This window comes from Pseudopodoces humilis, chromosome 27 (genome assembly GCF_049639895.1).
Source record: "Pseudopodoces humilis isolate 2021_Gansu_Grassland_sample_001 chromosome 27, ASM4963989v1, whole genome shotgun sequence".
Lineage (NCBI taxonomy): Eukaryota > Metazoa > Chordata > Aves > Passeriformes > Paridae > Pseudopodoces > Pseudopodoces humilis.
In genome coordinates, this window is record NC_142226.1 from 5,256,860 (window position 1) to 5,279,814 (window position 22,955).

At 50.1% G+C, this 22,955-nt stretch overlaps 1 protein-coding gene and 1 long non-coding RNA gene across 5 annotated transcripts; one reads left to right on the forward strand and one right to left on the reverse strand.

Moving 5' to 3' along the window:
* Positions 1–2,015: 2,015 nt before the first annotated feature.
* LOC148182536 (uncharacterized) lies at positions 2,016–13,018 on the reverse strand. 2 transcript variants are annotated; one of them, XR_015774586.1, is made up of 4 exons: positions 12,787–13,018; positions 11,812–11,906; positions 5,367–5,526; positions 2,016–2,468 (listed from the first exon to the last, which is right to left on the reverse strand). It is a non-coding gene; the product is annotated as an uncharacterized LOC148182536 (long non-coding RNA). The 2 variants fall into 2 exon arrangements; XR_015774587.1 differs by lacking the exons at positions 11,812–11,906; positions 12,787–13,018 and adding an exon at positions 11,159–11,312.
* A 307-nt stretch (positions 13,019–13,325) lies between these two features.
* On the forward strand, positions 13,326–22,955 carry NIPAL3 (NIPA like domain containing 3). Of its 3 annotated transcripts, none has more exons than XM_005529716.3 (12): positions 13,326–13,406; positions 14,288–14,651; positions 16,238–16,306; positions 16,394–16,565; positions 16,660–16,719; positions 17,283–17,428; positions 18,051–18,147; positions 19,184–19,319; positions 19,910–19,998; positions 20,700–20,763; positions 21,705–21,799; positions 22,267–22,955. In XM_005529716.3, exons 2-12 carry the CDS (start codon positions 14,553–14,555, stop codon positions 22,464–22,466), a joined length of 1,227 nt encoding a protein of 408 aa, XP_005529773.2. In that variant the 5' UTR covers positions 13,326–13,406; positions 14,288–14,552; the 3' UTR covers positions 22,467–22,955. The 3 variants fall into 3 exon arrangements, with proteins under 3 accessions (XP_005529773.2, XP_014114029.2, XP_087923513.1); XM_014258554.2 differs by having other exon boundaries at positions 17,307–17,428; XM_088067387.1 differs by lacking the exon at positions 13,326–13,406 and adding an exon at positions 13,471–13,677.

Here is a 22,955-nt window from a genome sequence, read left to right on the forward strand (position 1 = left end):
GCCTCCACAACCCTTGTTTATACATTTCTGTGTTGTTCCTTTTGTATTTTATATGTATAAATATGCATTGTTTTATACTGGACTCAGTATGGTGACACAGAGCATTTCAAACACAGGCTGCTTCACGTTTCTCTGTGAACTCCTTTTGTAACTGTGTTGTTTTGGATATACCGTAGTAATAAAGGCTCGAGGACTGCAAATGAACATTTCCCCAGCTCTGGAGTCAGAGTTGGGTTAGGCTGGCCAGGAGCCAGGGCAGGGAGGTGACCCCAGAGGCACCAGAAGGGCTCGAGGATGGTTTTGGCCAAGGTCTGTCCCCTCTGCAGTCCCCAGGTGTGACAGCACTGCAGGGAGGTTCTAGGCACTGCCCTGGGGGGAGGGATTTTGTCACACACGTTTGGGGACATTTTAAGCAAGTGAAAAGGAAATTCCCAGTTTGAATTCTGCTCACAGGAGAGCAGCTCTGCCTCTCCCTGTGTCCCAGGCCAGCCGTGTCCAACGTGGAATATTCAAACTCCTTCACCCTGTGCTCAAACTGCCTGAAGCCGTTTCCCATTTAGGCCATCAAATGCCAAGGGGAGCCCTGTATTTTCTAATTAATCCTCTGACCAGTGAAAGACCTCTGGCCTTTCCTCCTCCGTCTTCTTCATCCTCTGCTTTTCCTGGCCATGTCAAAGAGGCCTGTGAGTGGGGAGGAAAGAGCCCTGGGAAGAGGATTTGGAAATGTTGGAATGTGTCAGCTTGGTGAGTTTTGGATTACTTCAGTGCTGTTTGAGGATGGCCTCTAAGATGAGGTGCAGATAAGCTGAAGGTTTATCAGCCTTTGGGATCTCTCCAGCACTCCTTCCCTTCACATCACAAACTCCTTCTTCAGCAGGCTGGCTCTGATTCAGTGTTGATTCTGAGTCCTCCTACAGCAGAATTTCAGCTCCAGTTCAAACCAGTCCCAGCAGGAATCCCCCGGTGCTGAAAGCTGCAGGTCCCCGTCCCCTGCTGTGCCAGGGGGTGTCAGGGCCCTGCTCTGGGTCTGGCTCCAGGGCTCAGCCCAGCCACGGTGACCTGTCCTGCCTGGCCATGGGGACAAGCAGAAGCTGCTCAGGTAGGGACAGAGGTGTCCCCCTGCCCTGGGGGAGCCTGGCAGTGGGGACAGATGGGGAGGGCTTTGTGTGCACACAGACTTGGGGGTTTGGGGGCCTCTCACCCCACAATGAGTTGTTCTGGAAGTCTGATCTCGGGGTGAACTTCCAGCCAGATAAACATTTACCCATCTGAGCTCAGCTCCTCCAGCCTGACCCCAGACTCCAGCAGCACTACTCCTGATTTACAACAGCAAAAGCCATCGCAGTTGTAACTTCATGCTCCCAGCGGAACAAAGATGAATTCTGCTGGATTTTACGGGGTTCCCTTTCCCACAAACCCTCCCTGGCTGCAGCTCCCTGAGGCTGCACTGTGAGAACAGCTCCCCTGGCTGGGGCTGGGATGGAGGGAGGGAACCGGGAGGTTTTTCCGTGCAGCTCTGGGTATTCCTGCCTGTGCCGGGGCTGAGTGCCGGTGCCTGCTGCACAGGGAAGCGCTGCCGGGGCAGAGTCCCCAGCCCTGCCCCGCGAGGTGGGTGTTTTGCTGACTGCCTCAGTATCGCTCATCCCTTCCAGCCAAGGCGAGTTGCTGGGAGGTTGCGTAAAGCAGAGCTCCCAAATATGTGAGAGCATTCCTGACTCCTTGCCCGGAGCCCACCAGTTCCTTTTGAAGGTTGAGATAGGAGCACCAAGGCGATTTTCACCCCGAGCACCAAAGGTCGTGTGAAAGCACCGAGGGTTTGCCAAGGGCTCCCCTGGGACCCTGCTTTGTGCTCACCTGAGCCAGCAGGATCTGTCCCCTGCCCTTCTCCCTTATTCCCAGCCTGGTCAGGACTGACTCCCCTCCAGGGTGAACCTCCAGCCTCCATCTGGGAGCTCTCAGATGAAAACACAAAGGAGCCCATTGGTTGTTTTAATTACTCAACATCTACAAAACTGGAAGCTTTCAAACCAATTTTAATTAATGATCCTCTTCCAATTCTTAGAACCGAGCACCACTAATTAGTTGCCCGTGAGCCAGCCTGGCAGGCCAGCACAGGCTCATGGCGTGCGGAGTCTGAGGGAAATCCTGACGCAGGAATCCCACTCTGGCATCCCAGCTCTGCTGCTCACAGACCTCGAGCTGCTTCCTCCTCCAGCTGGGGAGGAAGGAAAACTTCCCCAGTGCTCCTGGTGGAAAAGTGCCCACAGGGACAGAGATGCATAAAAAGGAGCAGCAGGCTGAGAGCCGAGTTGTGCAAGAGCTCTGGTATCCCCAGCGCTGGGCGGAGGGCTCTGCTCCTCACTTCTACAAACAACACCCAGTTTCTGTGTCTTTATTCGTGCTTATTCACTCCTTGCATCATCAGGCAGGCAGCTGAGGAGCTCGGTGTGTGGTGTGGCTCTGCAGGGCTGTGAAGGGAAAAACAGCATCCTGTGTTTTGTTAGGACACCCACACGCCGTGTCCGGAGGTGCCCTGGTGCTGTGCCGGGCATGGGATGAGAGGATTAAAGTCAGGGAAATCAAACCCTGCATCTGTTTGTAAGTGTGCAAAGCTTTAATAAACCTGCTGAGGGTTCCCTCTGCTCTCACTCATTTCCCCAGGTAGTGCCTTGGATTTATAGAATTAAATTTTGGGTGAGCTGGGCACTAGAACCCCCAGATTTGTGGGAATGTCCTGGAATCATCAGCTGGAAAGTGGCCACAGAGTCGGAGCTCAGTGCTCCCAGACAGGGTGCACACACTTGGGATTTACCTCAGTGACTTGAGGGTTGTCTTGGCTGCACCTTTTACTGGGAGTCCTGGGAACACTGAGCCCCAGCTCTGAGGCAGCCCAGGCATGAACTGCTGAATAACCAGCCTTTGGTAAAGCTGCTGCTCTGAACCGTGATTTTACCTCCCTTTGGGGCACAGCCCAGAGCAGCTCTGTGTGTTCATGCACTGCTGTGGCATTTCAGGCTTTTTGATCCAGTCCATAAAAGATTGGTGAAAATGAAAGGGGGATTTCTCCACAACTTGCAGAAGGTATTTCTTTCCATCCTCTTCCTCTTTAGTTCATTTGTAGCCACTGTGGGCCTGCTGTCCAGCCTGACCGCCCTGGCCTGGCTGTGCTCTCCAAGTGAGCCAGGCAGGATTTGTTGGCAGCTGCTCTGGGAGCTGCCAGCCTGGGACAGGAGCTGGAAGTGGCTCCAGAAAAGCCCTTTTCTCCCTTTGTGCTGCCACAGGGGCTCAGGACAGAAAAATGTCACCAGGGTGTCCCCTCAGTGTCTGTGGCTGGGACAAAATCTGCAGCTGGGTGAGTTCAAACGCTGGGAATCCCAGCAGGAACTGCTCCTGTCTGTTCTCCCAGCCCTTCATAACCTCACAGAAGGACCTGGGGATCTTAGAAGGAATAAAAAGGGAAAGAAATTAGTGTGATTAACTGAAAAAATCGTTATTAGTTGTGCCTGGCAACAACAAGCCAACGGGCACTGAGGGATCCCGCAGGATCCCACAGCTGGATGAGCCCGGGATGAGCTCGGCATCCAGGCAGGGAAGAACCAGAGACGGGGCTGTGTCTACATCTGCTTCTGTCTCAGCATCCAGCTGTGCAGCTGCTGCTGCTCTGCCTGTCCCTGGCAGCCAGGGGTTGTGTTTAACCCATTCCTCTCCCAGGTGGGCCCCTCCTCCTGCTTCCCCAGGCATTTCCTGATTCCAAGCCTCAAGATGTGTTTCTTCTCCCATTTCACTCAGCTTTAGGTGAGGAAGGCTCTGGTGAAGCCAGAGCAAAGGGGTGCTGGGGGTTCTGATGCTGCTCTGTACCCCCAACCCTGTCCCCTGCAAGTGCTCCCCTCTTCCCATCAAAGAGAGGAATTCTGCAGCTGGAATGTGTTGTACCAACAGTCAGAGTGATGTGAGTTTTACACACACACACAACTCACAGAACCTGTTTGTCCAAAGCCCTGACAGTCAGTGATGCTTTAATGGCCTTTACACTGCAAACATGCTTTTATTTTTTCAACCTTACCTTTAAAAATAATATTGTAAAATATGAACCAGCCAAGCTGGACAAGGAGCTGGTAGTGAGGACTCCAGAGCTGCTGTGTGGCCCTCAGGGTGATGCTTAATCCTCCTAAGCCAAAATCTTTGGGAAATAAAAAGCTTTTTATGGCCAGCCCGTGGTGTTTATTGTAAAATACATGGATTTGCCACGGCCCAGCCTTGCAGGGACCTGGCTGCTCCCCTCTCCAGACAGCGTTGGAGCAGGGCAGTGATGCCAAAGGACTCCAGCTGGGAGTTCCTGCTGCTCTCCCACTGCCTGGAACAGCAGAGGGAGCAGGCTCTAACCCCAGCAGCTGGGTGTGGAGTGTTTGTGTGTTTTCTGATAACACGGGCTGGGGATCTTCCCTCCTCTTATTTAATTTGCCCTTTCCTCCAGCCCTCTGTCCTTATCAAATCCCTCCTGGCATTGCTTCCCTCCCAGCTTCCTTTTCCCCAAACCCCTCATACAAGATCCAGCTGCTGAGAGATGTAGTAAAGATTTCCCTGTTGGGTAAGGAGAGCCCTGGGCTTTCTCATGGGTTCATTCTTTTCCACAGTCAGGAATTTATTGATGATCTTAATCTCAGGCCAGGCAACCGTCGTCACTGTGTGGTGACAATAAATGTTTTTGAATGATCTGCTGATGGATTTATTTGTGTTCCCATGAGGATCCCAAGGGGTGGGAGGGCTTGGGAGAAGGCAGTTTCTGTTGATGCCTTTTCATCCCTGTGAATTGGTGGCAGGATGGAATACCTGGGAATGGCAGCTCTGCCTTCCAGGGGAAGCACTTTTACAATCCTCTCTCCAGCTCTCATTGCCAGCCCAGGGAAATGGCCAGGTTTTATCCATCAGCTGCCTTGGGATGCTGTGCAGGCATGAGTGTCCCTCAGAGTCCTGCCCAGGGGTCCCCAGATTTGGGTCTTTATCCTCAGTGTTCCTCTGCGGAGAGCTCAGGCACAAAACCAGCCCAGCCTAAAGCCTCTGCTTGGGATATGAGGAATCTTTTTCCAGGTCGGGTGTGCTCTGGCTGCTTGCTCCATGCAATGGGGATAAGCAGTGCCCCCCACATCCCAGGGTGGTGCAGGGTTTAATTACTGTTTGTAATTGTCTGGGAGATAAAGGGCCCCTGATCCACTGCTCCAGGCTGTTCCCAGCCCACACTGCTTCCCCTTCCTGGGGACAGCAGCCATCCCCTCTGGACCAGGACACAGTGGGACACTGGGATCACCCTCCTGTGGTGGATTTTCATATCTCCCATGGCAGTGGGGTGGCTTCCAGGCTGCACTCACCTGGAAGGAGTTTCCTTTGCTTCCCTGGCGGGTTTGTGTGACTGAGGCTGCAGACTCTGGAATAAATCTGGAGTGAATTCGTTGTTCCTTGTTAGGTGGGAAGTCTTTGACTGGAAGGAAGATGTTACTCCCTTGGTGAGGGAATCCATGCTGGGATGAGCTACAAGACAAACAGGAAAGGGATGTAAATACCAGCCCAGGCACTGAGGAAGGAGAGTGCATCCAGCAGGGAATGTGAGCAAGGAAAGGAACCGGTGAGACAGGACCGTGTGGGGAAGCTGGATTGGAAAAGTGCTGGGCAGAGCTGATTTCCAGGGACACTGATAAGGCAACACTGAACTCAGTCCTGAGCACAGGAACAAAAGCATCATGAGCAATGTCAGGGAATCAGGAGAGCTCCCAGCTGCTGTCAGCTGTCAGATAAACTCTGTGCCCTCACCCCAGGTCTCACCCTCAGCAGGCAAAGGGCCAGGAGATCTTTTGGGGCTTGGTACATTATGCACCAGTGTGGCTTCTCCTGAAGCCTCTGGCATTTCCAGTGTTGTGGGGTGTTCTGGTGATTCCTTACAGCCACTCCAAAATCCCAAGGTGCTTTCTGGATGGTTCTCCCACCAGAAGTTCAAAGGGACCTTCCTAGAGCTCATGGAAGTGTCCTGTGACATTTCAATCCAGCATTTCCTAGGAAGCTCTGGATTTGTGTGTGAAGGTGTTCCATGGGGAGCAGAGCCCAGGTCAGCACCATCCTCCCTCCCAGCTCCAGGCTCATGGACGTGGAAAAAGCCATTTCCCAAATTTTTCCAAATTAAATCCTCTCGTGGTTTGGCCCACAAACACTGCCAGGGCAAAAGTGGTATTGCTTTGCTTGCAGAAATGGTGAGTTTCAGAAGGAAAAAGGGCTTGGGGATGCCTTAGAATTGCCTTTACCTGTGGGTGATGACCAACAAAGGCAAACCTACATTTCAAACCCAGTTGTCTCCCTGTGAGTTGTTACAGCACTCGCACCAAAATCTGGGAGAGCTTCCCAAGGGTAGGAAGGGCTCTCTGTGGCTGCCCAGGACTCGACACACCGGCAGGAAATGTCTCTGTGTGACTGCTCTGTCCACAATCCTCCATCACCTCTACGTGTCCCGTTTTGTTCAGGGCCCCAGAATTCCAGGTGGGAATTGCTGTCCTTGCAGTCAGGAATCCTGGGTGCCAAGGGTTGTGTGAGTTACCCAAAATCACAGATTAGATCACAGTGAAATGGGGACAAAATCCTTCAGACTGACAGGATGAAGCTTCACCTGCTGCAACATCCTCTTGGATTTAAAGCTTTTATTGTTAACTCCTGAGACTGACTTTCCTAATGGATTGTAATGAGAGGAAACATCTGATGGCCAGGCCTCACTCAGTGATGTGGGAGTGTCCAGTTCAAGCTGGAGAGAAGAGGGGCAGAAACCTCCCTGTATTACAGGTTCAGACACAAAGAGATGATGATTTTTCCCTGTCTTTTTTTCCCTTTGTTTCCTGGTGAATGCTGAGATGTTGAACTGCCTTGTAACACAGGGTTTGGTCCCAGAGCTGAGGATGGCTTTCAGGTCTGCTTGGACACTTTTTCCTTGTTTCTCACTCCTTTTTTTCCCCCCCTCAATTTTAATCTGTCACTCAAAACCAGAACCTCCAGTGACTACACAAAAGTTCCTTTTAGCTGAGCGAGAGCAGCGACCACAAAACTGCAGGATCTGTCCACCTTCTTCTTCTGAGATATCTCTTTGTCTAAAGTCATAAATTATCAGCCACTGCCATCTTTTAAATAGATAGTTTCCTGTTCTGCCTCTTGTAGGTTAGATATTATCTCCCCCAGTAAATCATGAGTCAGTGATTAATTCAAGAAGGCCGTTCCCAGAAGCAAATTCTTACAATGTTAAAATTAATATGATGCGGAGCCATTATACCATGATAGAGAAAATAATTATGGCCTGCAAATCAGTTTAATCAACACAGAACATGCTGGGGCAGGTGCTCAGCCTGAGTCACTGCAGCAGAGTTCAGAGTCCCAGTGCAGGGGCTGTGTGAGTGAGCAGGATTGTGCTGAGCCCTAGGACCCAGGTTGGGAGGGAAAACACCTTTGCTGATGTATAAATACCTATAAAAGCATGAATTGCTTCAGGAACGTGCATGCAGCCAGTTAAGGTGTCTCAGCTGATGAGTGGTGGCTTCTGAAGCTGATTAAGTTGTGTCTTCACTCGGTGTTAAGCAGCTCTGCAAAGTCATCACATATTCTGGAGTCTGCCTCAGCACAGGGGATGGAGCTGCTTTAGGAGCAGTCTGAGAGGGGACAACTCACTGGGGAATGCCTCAAAACTGGGGAAAAATCTCTCTCTAGAAATAACAAAACAACCCCAAAGCAATCAGAGCTGCAGCAAGACACCACAGAAGGGACCCAGCAGCCCAGAAAGTGTGTGTATGTTATTATAAACTATCTGATAATGGATAATGACACCTGGTGTTCTGTTAACAGCTCCCACATCTCAAAACACCCTGGATTCCTGTGGATGAAGGCTTACAACACCCTGCTGCAGCCTGGGCACCCTGCAGGGCTGGGCAGCAGGCACAGAACAGTTAAGTGACTTGCACAAGGGTGAATCAGCAGGACTTGAGGAACTCAACCTGAAGGCAGGTGCTGAGCTGGAGGAACAGGCAGAGATTGTCAGTAGTGTCCCCAGGTGTGACCCTGAGCCCAGCAGTGTCCCCAGGTGTGACCCTGAGCCCAGTGGTGCCATCAGGTGTGACTCTGAGCCCAGCAGTGTCCCCAGGTGTGACCCTGCACCCCCTGAACCCAGCAGTGTCCCCAGGTGTGACCCTGAGCCCAGCAGTGTCCCCTGTACCCCCTGAGCCCAGCAGTGTCCCCAGGTGTGACCCTGCACCCCCTGAGCCATCAGGTGTCACCTGCCAGTACATTTTTTAGACTTAGGGTGGCCAGAACCAAACCCACCATTCCAGCACCACCAGTGCTGGTATTATTGGATTTCCTGTATTGCTTTCCAAGTCACACAAATTTCATGCTTTAATTTTAACTGTGCATTGAGGTAGGTGCCTCCAGATTTTAAAAATCTTAATCCTTTAATGGAAGCCTCTTGTTGCACGGAAAGCCAAGTGATTCTGGGATGAGGAAGATCAAATTTCTCTGCTGTCTACAGAGCAATTTGTATAGACTGGGAGCCACAGCACATCTAAAATCTCACCTGTAACTTCTGAGCTGGGCCTAATTAATGCAGCATGTGGGCAGAATGCTTCATTTGCAGTACCACACCTTCCCTGCTTCTCTTCTTTTCCTGGGCTTTTCAAAAAGAGAACTGGGCAGGATTCTATTTATAGAGACAAATAAATCCAGCCCTGCCTGTGTTGTACATGATCCCTCCAGCTTTTCAGATGTGGTCCCAAGAAGGGCTGAATGCCCTTCATGTCCTACTTCTGCCAATCCCAGTGGGAACTGGAAGGCCTGGGACCATAGAAGATAAAAGGAACAGCTTTATACTAACACAAATGTGAAATTATTCCAGTGTGTAGGACGGGAAGAGCTGAAGCTCCTGATCTTTAGGAACATTGTGTGAACTTCATTAATTGTCTTGTCTGCCAGTTACCAATGGAATACTCTGGAGGTGCCTTGGTTCCTGCCCTGGTGACTTGAGAGTTGGGTTCTGGCAGTGATCCAATGCCCCCTCCCCAAATGGCACAGGAGGCAAAGAACAGGGAAAGGCCTGGGACTGAAGAACAAGGCAATGGGCAGCTGAGGGGAAAATGAAGCAGCTGGGGCATTGTTCCACTCATACAGACACGAGGATGAAAGGATTTAACTGTGCTTGGCAAGAGCAAGAAGGAGCAGGGAAGATGCCAGGCTCAAAGGGGGGGAATGGATGAGCCAAGGGCCGATTAAAAAACCCCATCCAGATGGAACATGTGCTTAGCCACAGCAGCAGCAACCCTGGAATGACTCAGACCCCTCAAGGAACAACCAGGAATGGCTGGGAGGGGAATGGAGGCTCCTGCTCTGCTTGGCCTCACAAAAAGCTGAAGGGAAGAGTGGCAGGGAGTGGGCAGGCAGTGCTGGCTGCTGCAGAAGGTGCTGATTTACAGTGAGATCACGGGGAACTCTCCCTGCTCCGTTTTCCTCCCTCAGCTGAACTGTTCCTGCTGCATGCACGGACAAGTGGAACGGTGCTACTATGGTGCTAAAAATAACAAACCCCAAATATGGGCCATTCCATGAAAACTGGGAGAGCTTGGAAAGGAATCAGACCCCAAGGAATCAGTCTTCTGGTGGATTCAGCCTTTCCTGTAAAATACCCCCTGAGTTATCAAGCAGCTGAGCACAAATAATCTTTTCCACTTATTTTAATTTGTAGAAAAATGCTTTAGGACAGACCAAAGGCTCACGAATTTCAGCAGAGCTGCTCTGTCTGACTTGGGCTGCTCCAAAATTACAGGAGATTTCTGAAAATGTGGTCTGAGGGTTCATCTGCAGGGGGTAGGGATCCTGAGCCAGCTGGTCCTTATCAACAACCAGAACCAGAACAGAACCCACTGCCCTGGGTCCATCTCCACGTGGTCCTGCCATGTGCTTGAGGTTGTCCAGCCCGTGCTCCGTGGCTAGCAGGGTTGTGCTGAGGGAAGCAGGACCTGCCCAATTCTGCTGGAGCTGATTATTAAAATTGCAGCAGGTTTCCAGAGCAGCTGATAAAAAACTGCATCCGCAAGCTCCTTCTGCCCTGGTGCTGCCAGGCTTGGCTGCTGCTGCCCAGCCTGGGAGGGCTGGATGCAATCCCTGCCCAGCAAGGGCAGCACGTGCCAGGGAAAGGCTCTGGAGCCCTTCTCCCATCCTGTGCATCCAGCTCTGGGCTTGGCACATCAATCACCACCCCGGTGCTGCTGAGGGTAACTGGAGATTAGGCACCTCCACACCCTTGGAGATTCAGCTCCTGCACACCTCAGAGTGCCCTCAGAGTCCCTGGAATGGTGTTTGGGTGATGCAAGGGGCACTGTGCTGTGAGGGAAATCCAGCAGGAGCAGCTCCCAGCCCCAGTGGCCTGGCTCCTGCAGGGATGTGTGCAGGCAGGGCTGAACTGGCAGAGTGACACAAGTGGGTCAAGTCACCTGCTGGGTGATCTAGGTCAGGCACTGAGAGGCAAATAAGCACTTTCCACTGCCTAAATTACAAGTGGGTAACTTCCCATCCTGGCATTTATCCCTGACTCAAGGAATGTGATCCAGAATGGCTGAGGGGGACACAGCCAAGTCCCAGCAGCCCCCAAAAGGTTGATGGGTCCAGTGCTTCCCCTCCCGACCTGCTGCAGGAACTCCTCTCCAGGGATGAAGCCTAGGAGAGAAGCAGCCAAGCCCTTGTGTAGTTTGTGGCTTGGCCTCCTGCCCACTCTGCCCTTCAAGCAGGAAATTCTCAAAGGGAAGGGAGTGCTTTGTGAAGCTCCCTGCAGACTCTGCCTGCTGTGCTTTAGTCACAGCTCAGCATCAGGTCAGCTGCTGCTGGAAGCTGACCAGGCAGACTGATGGCGCCTACAGAAAGTCTTTAAGCAACTTCTCCCCCTTGATCATTTTCCCCTCATCTTTTTTTGTCCTTTACGTCCTTGATTGCTGCTATTCAAGCCTGAGATAATGCACTCCTGATATCACTGAGATGGGAGAGACAAGCAAGGAGCAAGAGATCAAAGGAAGGAGAAGAAAGAGAAGATGCCAAAGGCAGGAGAAGAAAGAGGGGAAGATGCCAAACACTTCCTTGATTTACCTACTTTACATACCTGGTACAGAGTCTCAGAAATCCTTCATGTACGTAATTTTGGGAGTTCTGGGCTTACCACGTAGTCCCCAGACAGCAGGAGGCTGTGGAAGGGCATCCTCCTTCCCGCAGCTGAGGAAGCAGCTGGGAAGGTGCATCCAGAAAGCCCAGGAGGCCCTTGGCAGCTCAGTGTTGGCTGAGCTTGAAAAGGAGCCCGGTCTGGAGCAGGCTGGGGAAGCGCTGCGGGTTTAACGCATCTTTCTGCTTCCCTCTGCTGGTGGAAGGAGGGTGTAAATCCTGAAAATCAGGGATCCGCGGGAAGGGCAGCAAAAGGCGGAGAGAAGGGTCTCTGGTGATATCCCTGAGCGCTTTGAATGTGTGCCTGAAGAAATGCAACCTGCGTGTCCTGGAGGGCTCAAAAACTTGGGGAAAACAGGGCCAGAGCTGGCGGGTGGGAGACAGGGAGGTGGCACAAATGAGATGAGGTTATCTGGAGTAATTTCCAGGTTTAAACCACTAATATTGCATTATCATTTCTCCTTCTGCTATCAGTTGTGATTACAAAGTTAATTTAATGACCTTGATCTAAACTTGGTTGCTATTCTTGTCGCAGAACAGGATCATTATCAGTGGCAAAAAAACCCCATATAAACGTCAAACTTTTTTGTTACTCACTTGCTTGTACTGAAATCCCTTTGACTGAGACTTAAATATCTTTTTCTCCAGTTTGAGATCCCTTTCCTGTGGTGTTTATAAGGAAATCTTGAAACCTAAGAAGAACAGCCAAGGATAGCAACACTAAATATGGAGATGCAGGAAACATGTGAACACAACAGCAGCTTTCATTTGAAATGGGAGGAGTAAGATAAAGGCAAATCCAACATTAATGCAGTATTCCTGTCAGAAAATCAGCAGTCACTCCTGCGTTTCATTTCCCTGTTTTATGTAAAAAAAACCCTTGGAAGCACTGCTGCTGTTGAATGTTTTGTTTGATGGCATTTCTTATTCCCTTGTGCTGGCTTATCCCCAAGAGGAGGAATTTTGGACCTGGGACATCTCTAACCCACTGTGGCTATAAATAGTTCCAGATATCCCTTGATTTGCTCCAGTAACAAACCCTGGCTATGCTTAGAGTGAAAAACCTTGGCGTGGTTGAGGTTTTCACCCTTCAGCTCTGCACTCACTGCGGTAAATGCTGTTTATTTTCGGGACATGGCACCGAGTGGTGCTGCTCTGCTTGGGGTAGCTCGTGCTCCACAGCATCCCCGAGCTGGAGAGGCAGGGATCCGGGCACAGCCCACGAGTCCGGTGTCACGGCTCTGACAGAGCCGTGATTTTATTTCTGAGCTCAGGCCCAGCTCTGAACACGCAGCAGGGCCGAGGCTCCAGAGCTGGTCCAGGTCAGCCATAGCCTTTGCTGTCTCCTTTGAGAGAACCCGGCGCCCGGGGGAGAGAGGAGTCCAGGTGAGGGATGAGGCGAGGCCCTGGAGGGCGCCACCAGAACTCGCCTCACGCTCCAGTCCCGCCCAGGTGAGGCGGCGCGGGGCACGTTGGGAACGGCGGGTACCTGAGCGCCTGAGGCGGCGCGGGGAGGAGCGGGGAGACCCCCGACCCCGCTCAGGTGAGGTGTGGGTCTGTATCCGCCCGTACCTGCCCGCTCCTGCCGGTGCATCCCCGGCCCTCGGCGGCACCGGGAATGCGGACTCCCGGTTGCCGAGACAACAGCCGCCTCAGCTCTCCTCCAATCAGCGTGCCTGTTACTTTGATCACGCGGCAGACGCCCAATCACAGGCGAGCTCTCAGCGCCACGGCGGCTGGTTTAAGGTGGCTCGGCGGAGGCGCTTTGCGCATGCGCCTTAAGGCGGCTGTGGCTGTTCGTGCCAAGGGGAACGGCGCGCACGGGAAGGGCGGGAGGAACGGGTCCCACCGGGGAAAAGCGAGGTCTCTCCGGGGGAAGGCGCGGAGCAGCGGCTGTCTCTGCCGCTCTGGGCCGGGGAGCGCCCCGGAGCTCCGGGCGGGGCCCGCCTCGACCCGCCCCAACCGAGCGGCGGAACGCGGCTTCTTCCGCCCGGCCCCTCAGAGTCCTGCGCCCATTGGCTGGGACAGACCCCGCCTCCGCGCAGCAGCCAATCCTCGTCCCAGCTTTGTGTCTGGTATTTGATTGACAGCGCTGGAGACCAATCGGATGCGCCGGGCGGGAAGCGGCCGCGGCGCTCGCCCGGGACCCGGAGTTGGAGGCCGGGGCCGGGCCGGGGCCAGCGGCGGGGCCGGTGAGTGACGGGACCCCCCCGAGGGGAGGGGAGGGGAGGGACCGTGCGGGGCAGGAGAGGAGCCGGTGCACCGCAGGGTTTGGTGTGAGCACCGTGTCCCGGCCCGGCCGTGTCCGGGGGCTCTGCGCTGCCCGGGCAGGGCTCTCTCATGATGCGAGGGGGATTTGCTGCCCCATCCCCTCACAAGCGGGTGTTTTTTCCCGTTCCTGCCTGCTGTGCTGGGGCTGCCCAGGGGAGGCTGCCGGGCAGGACGGGTCCCGGGGCGCCGGAGGTGAGCACGGGCAGGGCCGGGGGCTTGGGCTGGGGATGCTGAGCTCTCCCCGTGCGCTGGGCCCTGGCACGGTCTCACCTGATCCCGCTCTGACAGGGCCCGGCTGCTGCTGCTGCTGCTCCCTGAGCTCTCCGGCGCTGCAGGGAGCTCGTGTGGTGCTTTCCAGACCAGGTTGGCTCTGAGCAATCCGGGCTGCAGGCTGCTGGCTGGCAGGGATTCCCCTGGGTTGACCTGTGCTTGCTGTCATGCCCAGCACGTGGGGATGGATGGGGTGACTCACGGAGCTGGTCCCGAGCACGCTGGAGCTTCAGGGAGGAGGGAAATGAAAAGCAGAGCTTGGAGGACTTGAGAGCCTTTGTGATGCTGCTAAATGCCAGCTGAGTGTGTCACCCCTGAGGCCCAGCCAGCTCACAAGAGCTTGTAAAGCAAAGTCTCTCTGAGTTTGTGTCCAAGGCTTTCTAAGAAGACATTTAAAATCTGCCTTCCTGTTCTATGTGCAGCTGTGAGTTTGATTCCAGGGGCATTTCTGTGGCCTGTCCTTCATTGCAGGTTTTGGACCACTGATTTACTTGATCTGATTCTTTGATTTTTATTTCTTTTTTCCCCTTAGATTCATCTTGAAGGAATAGAATTCTGCTGCTTCGCTGGCTGGAAACAGTGGCTCATCCACCCTCCCTCCTGCCTGCAGTGCCCACCCTGAGACAGGGCAGGGGAAGGGAAGCAGCAGGACTTGTTTGTGCTTCCCTGGACTTGCCCAAGGGAACAGGATGGATGGCAGTGAGCTGTACCAAAAGTTGATTCCAGCAGGGTCCAGGTCTCTTTTTTAAAGAGAACTTCCAGCATCAAAAAGGCTGAAAAGTAAAAAACAAACCAAAATGGAAGGAGGCAACAGCCCCAGTCTGCAGCTTCAGCAGCTCCCATTGGCCACAGCAGCAGTTTCTGTGCAGCCACACACAGACTCCTTCTCCTACAAGGTCAGTTTCCCACCCCAGCGGGGAAGTTTCCATCCCCAGAAGGCTCTGATTATTGGAATGAGCTGATAACGATGCTGCTTTGGGGTTATTTTCTGCAGAAAGGGCTCTGTCTTTGTGTTCAGCCATTCCTGGGGTGTGTCCAGTGCACAGTGAGAGCAAGAGAGAAATTCTGTGTCTGCAGAGCAGAGGAGCTGGAGGAAGGAGTGGCAGTGGGAAGGGGTGGAGGGGTTTGGGTGCAGTGATTCTGACAGGTGCCTTTTCATCCTAAGCCATGCAGCAGTAACAGAGCAGAGGTTGTGGTTTGCTCTGTGTTCAGGTGTTTGAGTTTCAGAGACTGCAGCTGGGTGGGACATGGGGCTGTAATTCCTCCTTGTTCTCCAGCTGGGAACAGATAAATTCTCTCTGAATCCCAGATTCTGAAGGTGCTCAGAAAATCTCAGCAAAAAGAGCTTTTTTTTTTTTCCTTTGAGACCACAGTCCTGGGCTGTTGTGGAAGTTGACCCAAGTGCTGTTGACCTGAGGCTGTCACAGCCCAGAGAACTCTGTGGTCACACAGTGACATCCTCCTGCCACCTTCTCTGTCTGTCCTGGGAACCTCTCTCAGGTGCTTTTGAGTGAAGCTGTTTGGGTGAATCTTATTCTTGAGCATTCTGATAAAGAGGTTTTTGTTCTGCTGCTAAGAATTTGAAATCTGGAAGTTCTTCTGTGTACAAGAAAATCAAGATTAATCCATTTATTCATATTCACATCTGAATGTGAGTTGGGTTATTCCAAATCCGTCCAAGTAAGGACTGGGCTGAAGGAACAGTGCTAATGACATTTAATGAGATTTAGGCAGTTTTGGGAGCACCCAAATGTTCAGTGGCCTCAGGCTCTTCCTTCAGCCCTACTCTACATCTCCTTTGTGACTCAGCCTGCTTTGCATCCTTTCTTTATTTTGAATTCCACCTTTAGAGCGTGAGAATTGTTGCTGAGCTGTGAATGCCAGTGCAGAAGAGCTTTGGAACTGGCTGAGAGCTGTCAGCAGTTCCCTGTGACTTTGGGAATAACTGGTTTATACAAAAAGCAGATCAAAATCTGTGATAATTGGGCTGCCTCATCACATGGCTTGAATTAGTGACTGAACCAGCAGAGGTCACAAGGGGAGAAGAGCAAAATAGTTGGGAAGCAGAGGTTCCTGATCCATTCTCTGTCAAATTCCAGGGTAATAAAATCCTCGTAAATGAGTTTTTCAAAGGGAAGAATGAGTGATGGTGTGGGGGTTTTTTTAGCCTTATCTTCCTCTCCTCTGAGAAACTGCAAACAAATTGAAGTCTCCTGGAGAAAGTGGCTGTTGAGTCTTATCTTCCACCTGAGTTCACAGGTCTGGAGCACAGCCACAGCACTTATCAGTAGGAAGGGAGGAAGATAAACAGGTTTTATTGACAGGTGGGTGTTGGACTGGATGACCTTTAAAGGTCCCTTCCAACCCAGGCTATTCCCTGATTCAGGAATGGTTTTAAAAGTCTGCTCTCCTCCAGAGTGTGCAAACCCCTCTGAGTTCCTTGGCCAAATTGAATAATTGTGTGTTCCATTTGTTTTTACAGGAGAACTTGATTGGGGCACTTCTGGCTATTTTTGGGCATCTTGTCAGCAGCATTGCCCTCAACCTCCAGGTGAATGCCCTGAAGCAAATACTCACCCTGCACTGAAACAAACAATCAAATGTGACAAAGCTGCTTTATTTCTGTTTTCTTGCCTAGAAATACAGCCACATCAGGCTGGCAGGCTCCAAAGACCCCCGGGCCTACTTCAGAACCAAGACCTGGTGGAGTGGATTTTTGCTGCTGGTGCTGGGAGAACTGGGGGTGTTTTCCTCCTACGCCTTTGCTCCTCTCTCACTGATTGTGCCCCTCAGTGCAGTGTCTGTTGTGGGTAAGGAGGAAAGAGCCTGAGTGTGTTCCAGTGGGAGATTCCTGACTCCAGAATTCACTGTTTCTCTCTTTCTTTTTTTTTTTTTTTTCAATAGCTAGTGCAATCATAGGAATTATATTTATTAAAGAAAAATGGAAGCCCAAGGAATTTTTGAGTAAGTTCCACAGTTTCTTTTCATTTTTCCTCCGTGTTTACAATTCACACACAGCACAGCCCCTCAGGAATTATAATTACAGGGATGGCAAGGTCTCATTAGCACCTCTTGAATGAAATGTGTCATCTCATCCACTGTTTATTACAAATGGATTTTTTTTCCTCCTGATTTGTGCCAAATCCCCTGAACCTCACAGAATTTAGGAACAAGCAGAAGTTACAGCCCTGATTCTGCAGCAGCACAGGCACAAGGGAATGAGCTGAATTCCTTAAACATGGAGGTGTTTGCAGGAGTGGGAAAAGGGCAATGCCAGGCAAGATCAGCCCCAGACACAGATCTTGTAGCTTCATTTATTTAGCAGATGCCGCCTGGTTCCAACTTTCCCACACCCCCGCTGCCCCTGGTGGCTGCACAATTTTGGAGGTGGGGCAGGAAGGGCATGTAGGAGTCCCCCAGAGGAACATCCACCATGGAACTGATGGTCCTGTGGGATTAATTCATTAATGCTTTGCATCCCAGTCCCTCATTAACCCTGTCCTCTCCTGTTCCTGTGCCTGCCCAAGGGCGCTATGTGCTGTCCTTCGTAGGCTGTGGCCTGGCAGTTGTTGGCACTTACCTGCTGGTGACATTTGGACCCAACAGCCACGAGAAGATGACAGCAGAAAACATCACCAGGCATTTAGTGAGCTGGCCATTCCTGCTCTACATGGTGAGGGGCCATGGAGGGTGGGGTGGATTTCTGCTGGGGGGACTTTGGTTTCCAGCATTAGTTTTCCTTCTGGTTGCTTCCAGTGTTCCTTGTGTGCTCTCATGAACCTGGGACAGCTTTTCCAGGTGTCAGACACATGCACAGCTCCTTTTGTTTCTCTGAATTCTGTAGGATTAAATGTCTGTGACTGAAAATTTACTGGTGCCTGAATCTGGGCTTTTTCCACAGTGACTTTCTCTGGACCTGCAAATCTCTTATTGAAAATCCCATGAAATTTGTGTTTTAATGAAGATAATCTTGGGCATTGCCCCAGGATCACTTGTGGAAGCTCAGTGCAGAAAGCAGACTGAGATCTCTCCTGATACTCAGTCAGGACAATTTGATCAGCTGCTTTACCATAAATCTAACACCAAAAATTCCCCGTGTTTCCTGTTCTGCAAGAAGCTGCTGAATATCTCCTCTAACTGGAATCTAAATTGATGCTGAATTTGGTCTATAATTGTGTGGGATCCCCAGTTCCCTTTGATTTGCCCTATTCTAATATTTGATTGGCTCAGAATCTCATTTACTGCCAACCCCATGTGCTCTGCGTCTCTAACATTCCCATTTCTCTCTTCTGTAGCTTGTGGAGATCATTGTTTTCTGTCTGCTCCTGTATTTTTACAAGGAGAGAAATGCAAACTACATTGTCATTATTCTCCTGCTGGTGGCTTTGCTGGGTAAGTTGATAGGAACTTTTTAAGATCTTCAAACAGTAAATTGAGGCATCTCTGGCATGCAGAGGGTTATATTGATTTAATTAATGCCATGAAATGCACTAATTTTCTCCAGAAATATTCCTGAAGCTGATGTTTAGCACCTTTGCAAACAACCTTTGAACAATTAAGGCTTATTCACATCGGAAAAATAATCTGCCAAGCACAGAAAGTGCAGGTTTATTTATTAATGTTCTTAATTTTAATCTGGGCACACAAAGGGTGGCATTCAGTGCGTAAGGAGGGCTGAGCCAGTGGGTGAGAGAGAGGATTTGACCTACAAGAATTGTCTTAGCTCTGTTAAGATTTGCTGTGTGGTTAAAGAAATGAGGAATCCTCTGCCACCCCAGTTTGTCCCTGTGAAACTCAGTCCCTGATTCTGCTGTCCCACAGTGGGATCCTGCAGTGACTTTGTATTTACACATTCAGTTCTTTTTTAAATAGAAACTGTAATCAATTAAACTTTTAAAAGGATGAGTAACAGCAAGTCTGCCATGCTGAAATTTGTGTCACAACCCTCAATTTTTGCTGTTTATGCACCTTCAGTTCTTTTCTTTTAGTCTTTTTTGGTTTTTTGAGCTGTTTGGGGCTGGATTTCAGTGGTGCCATGAATTACAAAGCAACTGCCCTAATTCTGAATGGCCCAACTTTCAAGAAAGGAAAGCTATTCCTGATTCTTGTTCTGGAGACTTCCTTGGCTTTATTAACCAAACCAAATGGAAACCTGTATCTTCCCATCATGTAATTGCACAACACTCTTTAAACACTGCCAACACCAGTAAATGCTCCCAGTTCTGGAGCCATTGATGGAGAAGGCTTCAGTGATTTGTTGCAGGTTGCTGTGGTGGGTTTGTGGGGAATAAAACGGGCAGAGCTGGTGGCAAACAGACAGTTTGCATTCCTTGTTTGGCCTGGCAGGAGGAGGGTGGGGTTTTTGGGGTGCTGGGGTTGTTTGCAGCCTCCTGCAGCTGCCCCAGCTGAGTGTGTGGTGCCCCCCCAGGTTCCATGACCGTGGTGACAGTGAAGGCCGTGGCTGGGATGATCCTGGTGTCCATCCAGGGGACCCTGCAGCTGGACTCCCCCATCTTCTACATTATGTTGGTGTGCATGATTGCCACAGCCATCTACCAGGCCACGTAAGGACTCCTCTCTTTGTCTGGAATTGTGTGGGGTGTGGGTCAGGAGCTGTTTGTTACCATGCCAAAAATACCTATTAAAAATTGGAGAATTATCCATTCTTTCCTGTGATCTGTCCCAGGAGCCTTGGTGGTCTTTGCTTTTCCACAAAGTGACACTGCCAGGTGGTTTTATACCACAAATCAAGTATTTGCCAAATAATTTTAGGACTGAAATGGTGGCTAATCAAATGCAGAATCTGTGCACTGGCTAAAATCAAAGTGCAGGATCAGTGTTGTTGATAATGGGTCTATTTTTAGGTTTGTTTTTTTTCCCTTTTGTACTTGCAGTAACACAAAAACCTGGCAGCAGCATGGATAAAAGGCTCTTAAAATGTGAGGGACACTCTGGCCCTGAGGTTGGGGCAGTGATTTCGGTGCAGCCACAAACATCCCTCTTCTGTCCTTTTTATTCATTCCAAGGCTTGCTGCTGGTGCTGTTCAGTGAGAAAAAGAATGAATTTCCTTAAATTTCTGCATCACTTTTGAAAGGTGTTTCCAAAAAAAGGATCCTTCCCGATCAGCCCCTGTTGTCTGTGATTGTGTTGCAGGTTTTTAGCTCAAGCCTCCCAGCTCTATGACTCATCTCAGATCTCCAGCATTGGCTACATCCTATCCACCACAGCAGCAATCTCAGCAGGTAACTGCACAAACCTTTCTAAAAACATTCCAAAAGATTTTGGAAAATAATTCCCCTGAATTATTATACTCAGCAATATGATGACTTCTATTTTTTTGTCATCTCTCATCTGCACTGGCTTTGTTTGGGTTTTTTCTTCCTTTCTAATAATGTGAACTATCCCATTAGACTGTTAAAATTTTCTTTTCAGTGCTGGCATTTTGTTTAAAGTGCAGGGGAATTTATGTTTGAGACTGTTCCTCATTCAATGTGTTCTTAGATGTGCAGGTAAAATGTTTCCTTGTTATTTATTTTTTACTTTATTTTCTTTACATTGAAAATGTAAAGAGCAGGAGGCAGAACATGTGTCCTGCTGCCACCCAGGACACTTCTAGAGATTGGAGCTGCTTGTTGTTGTTTGGGGTCAAGAGTTTGCATCTTTTTGTAGTTAAATCCAATTTGTTTCATCATTCCAAAATAGTCCCTCTTGTTTATGCTGCACAGGTTCACTTGCATGTCTGTTAGTGACACCAGCAGAACTATTTTGGTAGTGAAACTCAAAGAGATTTGTCAATAATTTGTGTTAAAATAGAAATCAGGACACCTATTTTAAGGTCATTAAATAAACAAAGGTGCTGGCTATAAAAATAGGAATCCTGGCTGATGTGGGTTCTGGCTGAAGGTGGAATTGGGAAGATTTAATGAATTATTTCCTTTTCAAGGAGCAACTTTTTACCTGGACTTCATGGGTGAAGATGTTCTCCACATTTGTATGTTTGCACTGGGGTAAGTGCTCCAGGTCTCCTTGACAGAAAACTGTTGCTTCATGTGACTCAAATTTTAAAAACACAAATCTGTTTTAAAAATACCTCTCTGTTGGAGGGACAAACTATTTTGGAGAAGAGAACAGGCTGAAAGCATTTTCTCTGTCAGAGCAGAGAGTGGCCCTTAGAGCTCAGTGTTGTGTTTGGAAAAAATCATGTAACCCTCGGTAATGCACAATTACACAACAATTAATCACTAAATCCCGGGGATCAGCTTGGGTGCTGAGCATATGGCTTGGTTTTCAAGCTGCCTGCTCATGAATCTGGAAGAATTGTAAAATAACCCAAAGAAACCCTCTCTAGGAACCTCATTTCAGATTTTGCAGCTTCCCTGAACTGTGTCTGACTTCTGGAGTTTTTAGAGCATGGAGAAGGCACAATGCAGATCTGATCAGTAAAACATTTCCTGTGTAATTCAGTGTCTTGGTGTAATTAGCTCTCCATAATCAGGGGACATTCTCAAATGGCTTTTAGATAAGTACAGAAGAAAAAACCCAAACAATTGGGAGATCATTGTTCTTAACTGCACCTTGCTCTGTAACAACCCAGACCCATGGCTGTTGGTGTGTTTACAGGGAGCCTTGGAAAGGTCAGGCTGCTAAATCCTGGAATTCTATCAAAGCAAAACCAAATGTTGCCATGCTTCCTTTCCCCTGCAGTTAGTCAAGGTTAATTAATTAATTAACATCAAAACTTTTCCCTGTGTTTGATAGAGAAAAGGTGAAGTTGTGCTGGTTGCTGGGGGTGTTCCAGTGCTGCTCAAGGTGGGCTCAGCTTGGGCAGTGCCCTGGAATTGTGACTTGGCAGTTCTCAAACTGCAGGTCTGAATTCTGTATGGAACAACATGGAATATTCCGTGCTCTCCCCTGCCAGGGATCTCTCTGATCCTTTCTCCTCCCTCAGGTGCCTCATAGCATTCCTGGGAGTCTTCCTGATCACGAGGAATAGGAAGAAGCCTGTCCCCTTTGAGCCCTACATCTCAATGGATGCCATGCCAGGTAACCCAAGTCCAGGGCTTCATCACTCTGTTAAAGACCTGGGCTGCAGAGGGAGGGCTCAGCTTTTGGCTCTGGACAGGATTGGGTGGATCAGGCAGTTGTTATCTGGGAACATGAGCTGGTTTGAGCATGTGCTTGGGATTGGGCTCAGCCCAGCAGGAAGAACTGAGTTTTGGGGATGGCTCAGAAGGGAGGTAGAGGAGCAGAAATTTCCTTTGGGAAGCACAGCTAAGCTCTCTGGTGAGCTGTATGAAAGATCTGCGGTGCTTGGTGGATAACTGAGAGCCATCCCTCATTCACTTGGAGCTTATTTCTCCATCAGCTGCTCCAGTGCTGAGCACAAACCCATCCTGTCTTTGATTTAACACCCTCAGAGCTGATGAGCCTCAGGGACTCCTCATTTCCTGGCTGAACAGAGAGCAGGAAAAATGCATTTTTGTCCTTAATCTGTTCCTCTGCTCTTGCAGGCATGCAAAACATGCACGACAAAGGGATTGCAGTGCAGCCTGACCTCAAAGCCTCTTTCTCCTACGGTGCCCTGGAGAACAACGACAGCATGCCAGAAATCTACACTCCAGCCACGCTGCCCATTGTGCAGGAGCAGCACGGACCCAAGGGAGTCTCTGCCCCTCCCTACAGGGTGCTGGAGCACAGCAAGAAGGAGTGAGAGACCTTCAAGGACTGATGGGAGTCCTCTGGAGTCTGACCTTTATTTATTTACCTGTTCAAATAGAAGCAAGCATAAAGCCGACCTTGAGAAGAGTTTCGAGTCTCGAGCTGAACTTTCCAGGCTGATTATTAAAATAAACAACTCTTTCTAGTTGGGAAGTTGAAAGCACTTGGCAGGAAGCAGATCCCAGCTCTGCATGGAATTCTGCTGGCTGGGAGTGTGGAATGATGGAATGGTGAGTGCAGCACTGTGGAACTGATAAGAGAGGAGATGCTGTGGAGGAGAAGTGACTGTGCAGTTTTCAGCCCTGCTGAGAGTGGGTTTATCTCCAGACAAGTTTTCAGGAGCTGCTCACACAAAGAGGAGGACAGGATTTAATCTTTCATTTACAGGGACTGTGACAGATTTCCAGGAAGGCTCTAAATCCTGGTGTGACCACGGAGCTCCCTTGACATGGCAATAAATGGAATTGTTTTGAAGCACCAA